Source organism: Nyctereutes procyonoides, unplaced genomic scaffold (assembly GCF_905146905.1).
Source record: "Nyctereutes procyonoides isolate TBG_1078 unplaced genomic scaffold, NYPRO_anot_genome, whole genome shotgun sequence".
NCBI classification, from domain to species: domain Eukaryota; kingdom Metazoa; phylum Chordata; class Mammalia; order Carnivora; family Canidae; genus Nyctereutes; species Nyctereutes procyonoides.
This window is the reverse complement of record NW_026575126.1, coordinates 75212726-75226248: the sequence shown is the minus strand read 5'-3', so window position 1 is coordinate 75226248 and position 13523 is coordinate 75212726. Positions and strand designations below refer to the sequence as shown.

Sequence of the window (13523 nt, the reverse complement as noted above, 5' to 3'; positions counted from 1 at the left end):
AAAAGCTGTGGTGATCTAGGGCTCTTCTGATGCAGCATTTACATCACTGCCCTGAGGGTACAGGGATAATTCATTTCACGTGTGGCTTATTGAATATATCCATGAATTTATGACACTGCCAACATACAAAGCTAAGGGAAGCCAGCTAGATCATTCCGTCCAGGAGGAATAGATATCTTCCCAAACTTGGAAGAGAAAGAGATGATGAGGCTAGAGAGGTGGAGAGAGGTCCTTCTGTAGCAGAACAAAAGGTAATGTCCATGTTGTAGGTACGTGTGATCATTCAAGGGCCCGGCACTCAGGATCCATCATAAGGAATTTGTGATGATTTCACTCTGACAAAATAGTCCCTAACCTGTGTTATTAGAAAGCAATCTTAAATTGTCCTTTTAAGAAACATGTTTCAATAGATGTTTATTATAGCCTTTCCAATAAGAATAAGAAAAGGGACGCTAAGCAATATGAAAAAATGAAACGTTTTGCGAGAGTGGCTGCTTACTCTGAATCTAACAAAGTCAATGCCTCTCAAGCACCTTAGAAGCACCATTTATATGCAAGTAATGTTCTACCTGCAAATGGGACTTATTACTTAATTAAAGCTCATCACAGAGCATCTTTTTTTGAGCAATATTTTGTTGGATGTTAGAATTACAATTGAAAGTGATAAAATACTCTTTGAACATTTCCTTTTATTTCTAACACGTTTTATTTCTATTCTCCATGGCCTTTTCCTATCAGCCCTCAGGCTAATTGCAACATGGCAATGAGGGGGAGCCCAGCTTAGCGGCTAAGAGCGCTGCCTTGGAAGCCAAGAAAACCCGGCTCTGCCATCAGCCTGTGTAGGACTCTGGGTGCTGAGCTCTTTGTGACTCAGTTTCTTCTTCTGTAAACTGGCGATATTATTAGCATCTACCTGTTAGCATTACAGTGTGGGTTAAGCGAGTCAAGATATGTAAAGCACATATAAACACTATTTAAATAGTACTTGTTAATTGTCTCTGTGTGGCACAGAACACTACCGGACGTGCAGTCGGGGAGATCTGGATAAGAGGTTAGGAATCCTATCTCTGCCACCATGAAGACATTAGGTAAGTGACTTAACATTCCTGAACCTCTCACTCTGTAAGTAAGACTGGATAATCATGCCCATACTTCATCAGGTCTTTGTGACGCTTGTAAGGGAGCCTGTGTAAGACATCTTGGCAAACATTTCTAGGTGGGTTTTTTAGACTACCAGGCTCAGTCCCACTGCAGGATGGACATTGATTCTGTCACAGAGGACCCATGCTTCCCTTCCTTTATCTGACCACAGACAAGAACGTTAAAATCAGCCCAGGGCCTGGCAGGGACTGGGGCTTACCCTGGCTCTCCTTGGAGGAGGAGCTACTGCCCCCATCCACCTCTGAGGGTTGAGCATCAAGGAGAGAGAGCACTGTTAAGTGCACAAGGCAGCCAGTCACCCACCAGTCTGGGATGTCCAGGCGCACACACACACACACACACACACACACACACACACACCTGCAGGCTGGCTCCCCATAAATTCTTTCCTGGGCTTCTTTCTCAGAGCAAGAGAACAGCCCCTGCTGTGGCCACCCCCCTGTAGCACCTCTGTGCAGGAAGTCAGGGCCCTTGGGCTCCCCATCAGACGCCTGCCTGAAGCACACACTGGAGCCAGGGAACTTGCCTGAGAAGCCAGTAAAATTTTAATGCACTCTGTAGTGCGGTCATGTCATACTCGGTTATGGCAAATAATCCCAGATGCCTGCAGAGGTAAAATGGAGCTGTAATGTGCTTGCCTCCTAACCCGAGCTGACAGCAATGATGTACGACTACCATTAGCGGAAAATATCACTTCAACTAACCCATGATCCAGCTCCGCTCAGGGTCACATTATCCATGAGGAACAAATTACACTCCCAAAGTAAATACAAATTTTCTACACGAAATGGGTACAAAAAAAGGGAAGGGGGCAATCCGTTCCCTTCACCAGCACACTGCTGAGTGACACAGATGATAAAGGACAGGACAAATCATTGGCTGACAGAGAGCTGTGCCATAATCAGCTCAGCCGGCACGCACTCCAGCCGATAAACACTATATTCTCCCCTTAGTGGCAAATACATAATCTTTAACACGGACATGACTGCTTCAGATATTTACTACCATTCAGGTGGCAAGAACACCCCACACAGCACTTGCTGCTGGAAAAGGAGAGATCCATGGCCTTGATGAACCCCAAGACCCTCTGCAAAGTTGGGAGTCAGTGTCAGGGGATGGACAAGGGGTTCTTTAGAAGACAGATGACAACACAGAGTGAAACTGCCTCACAGGGTGCGGCTCAGGAGCCGTGTTGATCTCATGGTCCCTTTTCCTCTGTGCTGATCATGTAAAGAAAAGCCTGGAGAGAGCATAGGAGATGCAAGAGGCTCTGGACCAAAAGCTCAGAAATGAGCCTCTGTTCCAGGCCCTTGCTTCCCCACACTGCCTGGGGAACTGTGACAGGTCCCCTTCCCCCTTTCTGGGACTTCGATAATCAACAGAGCAACCTCAGGTAGAACACTCATATTTAGAGGGCACCTAGTAAGTGCTGAGCACATGCTAGGTGTGGGGTACTTGCCAGGAGTCTATGGTTTGATATGATATTAAAGGTGAAAACACAGATATGCCCTAAAGAAGGCTGAGTTCCTTGGGCAGTAGTTCGTGCTTAGTCTGCTCGTTGGTAAAGCCTGCATCCCTGATTACTCAGGGTGGCCCACAGGTGGTTTCTGCCACTCATCTAGAAGAGTCGAACCATACACCTTGTAGATTTCCCTTGTAGTTGGACAACTGCTTCCCAGGTTAAATTTACAAACTCATGTTTCAGAAGAGCTTGTACATCTGGGTTGCCAGTGAACCCAAATTGTATTTATTAAATATTTATTGAGTAACTGCCACGTTTAAATTTTTATTTATTTTTTTAGACATTTTATTTAGGGATGCCTGGGTGGCTCAGGGGTTGAGTGTCTGCCTTCGGCTCAGGTTGTGATCCCGGGATCCGGGATTGAGTCCCACATGGGGCTCCTGTGAAGAGCATACTTCTCTCTCTGCCTATGTCTCTGCCTTTCTCTGTGTGTCTCTCATGAATAAATAAATCCGAACAAAAACAAAAACAAAAAAACTACAAAAAACCAACAACAACAACAACAACAAAATGCATTTTATTTATTTGAGACAGAGAGAGAGAGAGAAAGAGAGAGAATGAGTGGGGGGAGGGGCAGAGGGAGAAGCAGACTCCCCATTGCGCAGAGAGCCAGATGTGGGGCTCAATCCTGGGACCCTGAGACCATGACCTGAGCCAAAGGCAGATACTTAACTAAGCCACGCAGGCACCCCCATGTTTGAATTTTTAGAAGTTAGTGGGGTTGTGAGTGAATAGATAAGACAGTCTAGGTCTCTTCTAGCATTAAGGAGGTATCTTCTAATGTTAGAAGAGACCTAGAAGAGACTTGGCCAAACTAAGCACGAACTACTGCTCAAGGAACATATAGCAAAGGTTCTCAGGTGGTACTTCTGGACACATCCCAACTTGTCCCGATGCACAGGGAAGCAGCATGTAATAGGAAAAAGAGCCCTGATCCTGGAATTTTAAGACATATTTTAAATCTGAGCTCCATCACTTAACTTCATCTTCAGTTCTATTTTCTTTATTTGTAAAATTATGACACCTACTTGAGAAGATAAGATCCTTGAAAGGATCTGTCACTGAGTTTGGCACATTGCAGATGATCAACGGTGTTGTGTATAAATATACATAGAGATCCCCACAATAAATATTTAAACAGGTCATATAAAATGACATTTGTGAAAGTGTTTTGAAAAATACAATGTTCTCTCCATTGTGAAGTGGCATTTCCTCTTCTTAGTTAGTTATAATTGACACTAATCTCATTGGTTTACAGCCCCTAAAAAATGAACAGCATCTACATTTTTAGGGAGGCAATTTGATCTTCCCAGCTGCAGTTTTGATTAAAGAAAAAAAAAAAGAAGAAAAGTAATATATATTCATCTACTAAATTTTGGGACTTTCAAACATATAAAATTTGGCTAATTATGAATACAGCCTAATACAGAGATTTTATTATCTTTATTTTACCTAGAATGACAAAATTATAGGGAACAATGAACTGCAACTGTATTACCAACCAGAAGTTGCCAAGGGGGGATTAACTGAGATACCCATACACACAAATACACATGTGCATGACTAAAAAGAGATTCCTACATCTCTTGTAGGGACAGAATACTCTCTAACTGTAATACAGAAGAAGACAGACTCTTTTGACAACCAGAGAGTAACCCAACCCAGGTCATACTCAATGAAAAGCCACTTGCACAGAACATGTTGTTAAAGGCATCACTAGGACAAATGCTTCTGCCTATGACCTTCCTGCCATTTAGGTAGCTCAGGGTTCATGGTCAATTTCATGAGGATGAAACCATCACATTCACCTACCTCCTCCTTGGCCTTGTAACCTTCCCTGAAGGTAAGCTGTAAAATCCAAGTCAATGGTTCATTCTAAGAGAAAGCTGCTCACTTTTGCTCTGGAGTTATAGAATCATGAACTCAAATCCAAGTATTTTCTAGAATTTCAAAAAGAATTCCTTCCAGAGGCCAAACAAAATTCATTATCAATCAAGTGAGTTCTTAAAACACAACATGTAAGCTAGCTAGCTCTTCACTAGTTCCCAAGCTTTCCTAAATAGTTAGGGTAACTGTAGAACACAGATTAAACTAATTTCTCTTTTCCCTATCCACAGGTGCACAATGACATACCTAACAGGGCCAAGCAGCTACAATGTCCATGTTAGTTCATTGGCAGATACTTGAAAAAAAAAATAGTGGCTACTACAAATGACTGAATGAATGGACCAATAAAAAGATAATAACCTTGTTCAGACATTAGGCCCATGTGTAAGTTTCCTTACATCTGATACGTAGATGAGCTGCAACCTACCTACTATGTTTATTCCCTCTTAGGAATAGAGAAGAAAGAATGGAGACAATTCTCATATAATCTTCTTTCTACACTGGCCAAAAGAAAATACAATCGTTACTAATTTCCCTCTGGGTCTGCCATGTTGTTGGGGCCTAGGTAAATAGCTACATAGAAAGTCAGGATATTCAGTATTAGATCATTGAATCCAGATCTTGCCAATCTTACAGATGGCAAAACCAAGGCTCAGCAATGCTAGATAACTTGCCCAAGACTCCACAGCTCATTAGTGTGAAATAAGAAGCTAGGTCTCCTGAGTATCCCTTCAAAACCCACCCACAATGAACAATAAAACGTCTAGAACATGTTCTTTCCTCTCACCATTCATTCTAAGAAACAAGAGTTTACCTAAAGATGTCTGACAAACTTCTAATAACTCAAGTATTTCTTTTACTGATTTATATTTAATTGAAAAAATCTATATAGCTTCTTTTTTTTCAGGTGTATGGTGTGGTAGTAATGGATGGATACACTACATACACATCCATTGTCGGGGAAGAAATTTTTGGTTTGGCATGAAAACTCTATGCTATGAAAAACAGAAGAAATTACTGAGAGTCAGGATTTAAAATAATCTGCAGTAGAAATTTAACCCAAGGATGGTATGAATAGGAATTCTGGATGGATACAATGGAATTGAACCAGTTGGAAATACGACGATGTTAGAAAAAACAATAAAATGTCATTTTGACCTGGACAGAATCTTGGAGGGGCAAGAAGAGGCTAAGTGGATTGGCAGTATGGAAATCAGACACCCAAAATGGAAAGCTCTTGAAACTCGGCCAAAAATCGTAGAAACTGTACAAATATGCTAGGAAATTTATAAATGGCTTAAAAGTATCATATGAGAAAATAAAATTATAAAGGAAATCCAGAAAGCTGAAAAAGAGAGTACCTCTTTGCTGCAGTCCAGGAACTTAAACCCTGAGGTTGATATGAAGCACTTCAGGTTCGGGGATCAGTTCCCTGAACTGTTTCACTTACCCTCTCATTTGGAAATGGATATCCAGGAAAGGAAATGCCCATTTAGCAAAATAATGAATATTACTGATTGCCTAAGTTGTGCCAGGCACTCTGCTAAGTGCTGGGGATAAAGAGATAAGAACATAGGTCCCTGTTCTTCCCTTGGGCAATGGTTGTTTGCTTTGCTGCTATGAAATTGGAAGAGGGGAGAAGATTCCTTTTTCTAGATGCAAAATGCAACAGTGTCTCTCATCGTCTCCTGATCAGAACATGTCCTGTTTCAAAACCGAGGACTGGGGTTCTACAAGCAACAACGGGGCCTTCTGAGCTTCTGGAATGTTCCTGAGGGTGCACAATCTTTACCAAGTGTGAATCGTGGACAAACAAGGGATGGGACTCTTCCACTCTAAGCACAAGCCACATGCCCAGTCTCCAGTTTGACATCTCAGCAGTTTCTGACCCTTCAGAAGCCAAATGAGGCGTTTGGTTTGTGTGGAATTAAGAACATAAACCTCTGCTGATTTTCTCACTGCTTTTCTTAGAAGCTGCCCTGCTCCCACATAAGTGAGCACAAAATGATCAAACACAACACATTTTAGCATGAATCAAAAAATTAGAATGCACCAAAAAGTGTGTGCATGTGGGGGAGGGGGGACAAGGAGCTGATGTAGAGAACCAAGAGTACTGCATGTATGGTTGGCGGTGTCCTAGCAGGCTGGCCCGGGGGGTCAGGAGCAAGCCATAGGAACCAAGTAATCTTCTGTGGGTGTTAAAAGCCCAGAGGAGGAAAGTGCCATCAGGGTCATGTTCATGGCTACGTTAGGAAAAGGAGTATGATTTGTATCTGGGAAGAGACTGCATTGCACTGCATTCCTGTGTATTTGTGTATCTAAACATAAGAAAATGGGTACACGTACACACATAACACCTCTGTAGTTTTCAAGTCTTTTTTCTGTGCTGTCAAAATTTTAAGAGCATTGTACAAGGGGAAAGTAAATGATTATCCTTGATACTTGCTATAAGGCAGTGATTCTCAAAATGCATTGCATATCAGTTATCTAGGAAGCTTTTTCAAAAAATACTCATGCGATGGCCCCAGAGATACTGACTCAGACCCACTCTCCTGCGAGGGGCACCAGGAACTGACAGTGTTTGGCATGTGGAACAGGGCTGTACAATCCACTGAACTGACCCCTGCAGGACAGCACGCTTACTCTTGGCTCCTGGCTGTGCCCAGAGGAAAGCCTGATATCTGGAAGAAGGAGTTTAAAAATCATGGTATGGGGATCCTTCCAAATTTCACAATATTTCCATTCAGTTTGTAACAGGATGTGCCCTAGGGGGTGAAGGCTGAGTAAAACACACATGCACACACCCTTCTCGTCCTCTGGCAATTTTTCTGGCAGATCTTGAGGTTTCTGAAGAGGAGGATAGTCTTTCTCATTTCCCAAGTGAGTCTCTTACTTCACCCCAAGTAAAACTCACGAGAGCTAACATTTCTGAGCACTTACTATGGACCAGGAACTGAGCCAAGTGTCTTCATTTAATGGTTACAGAACTACAGGTGGAGCTGTTGGTATCCCATTCGGCAGGTAAGAGCACTGGGGCTTGTCCACTGCTACAACGTAGCAAAGCAGTCAAGCAGGAGCCATCGGACTCCGAGGCCTAAGTCCTTGACTACTGGGTACGACGCCTTCCAACCAGCTTTGTCCTGTGGCCACACAGTAAACAGGAACTGGGTGGATGGAGAGAATTACTTTCAATCTCTACATTAATTTCAAATTCAAGTAAGGCACATTTTCTTAGTGGTAGAGGAAGAAAAGAAACAAGAGAAAATAGGCCGGATATGTGGACATATGCATGCTGCCTCTTTGTTCTCATGATACCAATTCATTCTGAATAGGAGACTGGAATAATCGTTTCACTTGGAGGACTAAGGTGCAAAGGGCTTCCTCCTCTCTTTACACTAACTGTAAGAAAGAACAATCCCACACTGAAGATGTGGCACCTTCACAGCCTTCTCTAGCCTCCCGCCCGACACCTACCTTCGAAAAGTCCTCTGGGTTCTTTGCCACTTATGCGAAGCGTACCCTTGTGGCCAGGAGAGGGACTGAGAGGTGCTTCACTCAGTGCCTCATCAGAGCCTTTTCCACGTGCAAGTGTGTCTCCTGCACGCATGGAAAGCTCTGCTTTTTCCGGCCCTTTCCCAGTCACTTCCACATTAATTAGTAAGGGTATCATTTTATAAATTACAGCTTCGTATCAGAGCAAAGCAGAGTTTATCTTAATTCAGCTGTGTGAAATACAGTACCCTAATTTTAGACCGCCAGTTCTGCAGATCCCTGTGGAGTAAGAGAATGACAGGTCTTCCGGAGAGAAATCCCAGTGGGTCCCTACAAGTCTCACTTTTGCCTCCAACAGCATCCCTGGTGAGGCTGCTGAAGGGATCCCTGGACACTGAGTGGCATCTTTTTCACCATTAGCAATTCAGATTTGAATGCGAATCCTCCAAGCAGCAGATGAAAGCAGCCCTGGTTAGCTCTGGGGCTCGGAGGGGGGCCCAGGCAAGAGGCTCTGGCACAGAGGAGGCTGACAGGGGCCCAGGCTCTGGCGCGCAGCAGAAGTCTGGGAGGATGGTGTTAAAGTTGGTGATAAACACCAGACAATCTCAGTCCAAGAGGGGAAGCCTGGCAGTCTGAACTGTAACAGAGCCAAGCAGGCACGACTGCAATTACAGTCTTGATTGTTCCTGCTGGGAGCCCTCTGGAGGAATACCGGGTGGCAGGGCAGGGAGATGATGGGAGTGTGGCTGTGGAGTAGCTCCCATTAGGAAGAGGGCCTGCAGGGCCACCACGCTCCACGGGAAAGGCGACTAAGGTGGCCAGGGCCGGAGGGTGTGTGTCCGCAGAACACTCCTGACGGCTCTCCCCTTGCCAGTGTCACCCATCTGGTGTGGTTGCTATAAACATCTCTTTATTCTCCTCCATGGCCCTAAACTCATCTCCATCTCTGAGTGGTGGGCCCTAACTCCCTGCCCCTGGCATGACTCTGCTCAGGTGCTGTGGTGCTTCCTACACTCCAAGCTGGAAATGGGGCAGCAAGGACATGGGTATGCTGGTGCTGGGGAGGGACTCATTGGGATGCTGTCAGTGTGTGGGAAACACTGTGTGACAGTTATGGATATTCTAGGAATTACAGAGGTAGGTAATCCTCTGGACAAGGGGTGCTAGATACCTCCTGAGGTTCTGAGGTAACTGGCCCAGGGTTAAGGCACAGGCACCAGGATTTTTACGGCCCCCACAGGTGATCAGATGTGCATTCAAGGTTGAGAACACTGATCCAGACACCTATGTGCAACACCACACTGGACAACCTCATCACCTTCTACCGCTGCTGGAGACCGGGGGCACTTGTGGAATTCATACTGCGTTTTAAATAAGGAATGTCTATTTGCACATGGAACCCAAAGAAGGTTCATCCCCTTGAAGAAGTGCCACTGGCTTGGAAAGTGAGATCAACCATCACCTGTAAGAGATCTCCTGGAATGGCCAGAAGTGCCAGTCCCTCCCTGAGTGCCTATGATGGCCCAGAGAATGACGTGAAGACTACCATGTGGGAAGGCTCCAGGGCCAGAGGGCACAACTCAAACGCAGAACCTCTGCTGCTGTCCATGCACCTCTGGCACCCATTGCATGCCGGCTGCCTGAGGCACTTGCAAGGAGCTAAGACTCCCAGGGGCTGGAGGAAGGAAGCTCCTACTTGTCAGTTAAACAAAAGAATAATCCACAGCCCCCTTTGCAGTGTGTACTTTCACTGTCATCCAACAGCCCATTACCATGTCACAGCACAGCGTACCCTTCCATAGGTCACTTTGTTTAAAATGACATGGATAATGCACATGTCAGCAAGCTGACAGTCCTGGCCGTCCTTCAGAGATAAAAACCTCAAGGCGAGAGCCTGTTCTTATCTAGGGGACATGCATTGGTCTATCATCCAAGTCAGGCAGAACATGATTTCTCCAGAGAGCACTTTTTTCATTTCCTGATTTTAAGGAAATCAAATAAGCACCATTTGTCTTCATCTGAATATGCTTGACCTGCTCAAATGATGATGTCTTGCATTTTATAACAGGCTACATATGCTGAATTCAAATTAACGACAGTACAGAACAAGAGCCTTTAGATCTCTCTTGGAGGCTGCCAGCAGAGTAGGAGGTAAGATTCTGGGCTTGATGGGAAGACCCCACCAAATACTAACTGCAGGATTCTGAGTAAAATCCACAAGCAAATAGGAGGTGAAAAGCACAGAATGGGGCTCAAGAAATTCAGCTACACAACACAGAACCAGAAGCTAGGGAGGGGACTACTGGTCCCTTCCTTTGGATGCCAAGCAATATAGAAACCGTGATATTCAGTTAACTCTTTTTGAAATACATAAAGTAGGAATAAAATTAGGAAGAAATTTGGCTGGGGGGTGGGGGTGGGGTGGAACAGCTAGAAAGACCAAATAAACAGACGAACAATCCCATTGCTTCAGACACAGATATTCACTTTACCAGGCTGTGATCCAATCTTCTGAAAGCTCAAAAACTGAGCTCCTTTTCTTGATCCATGTTGAACTGGATACACAGAGGCTGGAGGTTATCAGCCCCCAAAGACAGTATGTACCTGTAGGAAGAACCGCCCTTCCACCTGGCCATCCACCTGGACGAGGAGAGAGCTGCTCTCACCTGAGTACTCCTACCCATCTCTCACCCCATGATGAGAGTCCTAGAGCTATCATTCATATTTCTATCAAGAAAGCCAGTATGTACAGAAAAGCAAGAAGAAGCATGGAGGTCAGTAAAAGAAATGGAAAAATGACATTTTAAATACAGACTGGCAAGTTTAATATCCCATCCAAGGATTAAAAAAGAAACATCAGATGGTTATTAAAATAGTTTCCTCTTTTAAAATCTATAAAGTGAAAACCTGATGTTACATATACCCAGTATTAATGGATATGATTAAAAAAAGTGGACCTCACAAAGTAAACACATTATTTCTTATCATAGGAAATGTCACTGTGTAAATACAACTGGTCTTTGCAGAACAGAAAAGGTATGGGCAATATGAAGCTGGCATTCCACCACCCTTTAACTGTGTGGGAGAACCACGGTGCTCAACTGTTCCCACAATCGTGTGTGTGTGTGTGTGTGTGTGTGTGTGTGTGTTGCGGGGGTGTCTTACCTTTTCTTCCTGGTCACTGTCACTGTCACACTGAAAAGAAAGACAAGAGAATAAGGGTTAGTGCAAAAGTGGAGTAGATTTTTGTTTTTGATCCAGAAAATACAAATAAAATAAAGGGAAGACAAGTAAAGGAAATAGGAAATGTTGCTTGAGCTGTAAAGAATTTCTTCAGCTCAAATGCTCATAAACCAAATCAGAACCAAAATGCTGAGAAGTCGCTTTGTTGATTTTATGTGATGCCTGTGCTCTATGGTTCTTCTTGTGGTCTATAGACAAGGTCTGGCAAGATGCTCCATCACAATGGTGAGCACCCTACCGCACGGGAGAGGGGATGCCCACTGAGCAGCCAATCTAGCAGCAGGATTAAGGTGAATCAGGATCATTCAGTGGGATTCAGAGCAAATCAATATCTTAGTGGAGACCTTCTACCTTCAGTTAATGTGAATGGTTGTATCTCTCCCAGTGCTTTTACACAGAAAAAGAGGTAAACCTCTGGATGCTGAGTTCTCTCATTGGACTCTGAAGGAAGCAGAACATTGTGATGGCTGCCTTTTCTAAGGCTTAGAGGCCCAGAGAAAAGAGGTAATATTCCACTCTAAGGACAAGAATAAGTCAAGGAAGTAAATTAACAGTATGGGCAAATAAATATGTTTTAAAGCAGCAGGCTCAGATCATAACTAACAGATCCCAAATTCCAACTGGTGAGCTAAGTTTGGGATAACTAGCGAATGAATTAACTCAAAACTCTGGCTTCCTCTTTAGATGTATAGTGGGGGGAAAAAAAGCACATTTTCTTTATTAAACCAAGATTGTTTGTTATCCATTTGATTGTAAAAAAAAAGGGGGGGGGTGATGTGTTTTGTCAGAATGAATGCATAGCAGATAAATAAATTCGTTCATTCATTCAACAGCACTTGATAAGTACTGCCAAGCTAGACGGATATTCAACCAAGACATAGGACTGGCTCTAGAGTAGCTTTCAAGTCAGCGATAGAGAAAATTAGAACACAAGCACTGAGCAGAGGTGTGGTGGGATAAGAGCCATAGTCCATTTGATGACTCTTCCTCTGGGGTAGAGGACAGACCATGCACTACGGGAGAAGACACAGGTCATGGGTGACCAGTTTGGCAACCATTACAACACTGTCTAAACCAGCATGATGCACAGCTTAAGAAAGGGAGGAACAGATGGCACAGCAATTCTGAAGGTAGAACCAATAGGACATGGTAACACATGGATATGAGAAAGAAGGAAGAGAGATGAGTCTAGGATGATGCCAAGGTTTTTAGTGTGGCCACCTGGACATGGGAGTTGGTGTAGCTATGGGCAGAAACAGAAAATAAATTTGCTTATACAACAGCTAGTACTGGCTAGATACCCACAGTTATTCACAAACCCCTTCTCCCTAATCTATACCTTCTCCTGACATTTTGAGATTTGAAAAAGCCAGGTAGTCTCTCTTTTCCAACTTCCCTTGCAGCTAAGGGTGGCCATAAAACACATTCTTGGCTGAGACTTGAAGAAATACCTGCTGAGGGCTCTGAAAATTTTTTCTCTTCTAAAAAAAAGAAGAGAAGAAGAAGAAGAAGAAGAAGAAGAAGAAGAAGAAGAAGAAGAAGAAGAAGAAGAAGAAAGAAGAAGAGCAGGAAGCACTTGCCTCTTGCCTTTGAACATGATTGTTCAAGGATGTGATGTCCAGATCTGTGGCAGCCACCTTGCAAAAATGAGGCCAAAGGTCTCTGTTCAAGAACAAGATGGTGGTGGTACAATGGAGACACTTGAACCAACCTAAGAGCAGCCTGCCTCTGGACATTTTTGTTCAGATAACAGTAAATTACCTTACGATTTAAACCATTGTTAGAGTTCTTTTAATGAGAGTAACAAAAATTCCATCCAAATGGACATCTTGCTTTTTATAAGATACAACTGGGGCACTACTTCCTCTTTCTAGCTTACCCTCTCTGCACTCTAAGTTTTAGGAACTCACATTACAAACTAATAGACTAGAAGGTTCTAACATTTTCTACTGTCCGTGCTGGCTCCTCAATTCCATAGGCTATCAGAGTTTTAATGACAGTGCTTTAACCAAGTACGACTACATTGTTTGCAACCAGGCTTCCAAACTCAGAAGGTCTGAACTTACTTTTGCCTGATGAGTGATTTCTCTATTGTAATAAATCAAAAGAGGTGAGATAAAGACTTTGGAGGCCTAGAACAACAGACAGATGAGGTTGTCTTCTCCTGATTGTGATTTTTCCATTGCCTTGAATTAGGGCTTCCTTGAGGTTTTTAAGT

The 13523-nt window shown here is 43.6% G+C and overlaps 1 protein-coding gene across 3 annotated transcripts in view; it reads right to left on the bottom strand.

The window, feature by feature from the left end:
* AUTS2 (activator of transcription and developmental regulator AUTS2) overlaps window positions 1-13523 on the bottom strand; it is a 1136649-nt gene that overhangs the window by 312306 nt on the left and 810820 nt on the right. For all 3 annotated transcript variants that reach the window (XM_055340077.1, XM_055340076.1, XM_055340078.1), the window contains exon 5: window positions 11228-11257. In XM_055340077.1, the coding sequence (XP_055196052.1) occupies window positions 11228-11257 (30 nt within the window). The remainder of the gene's footprint in view (window positions 1-11227; window positions 11258-13523) is intronic.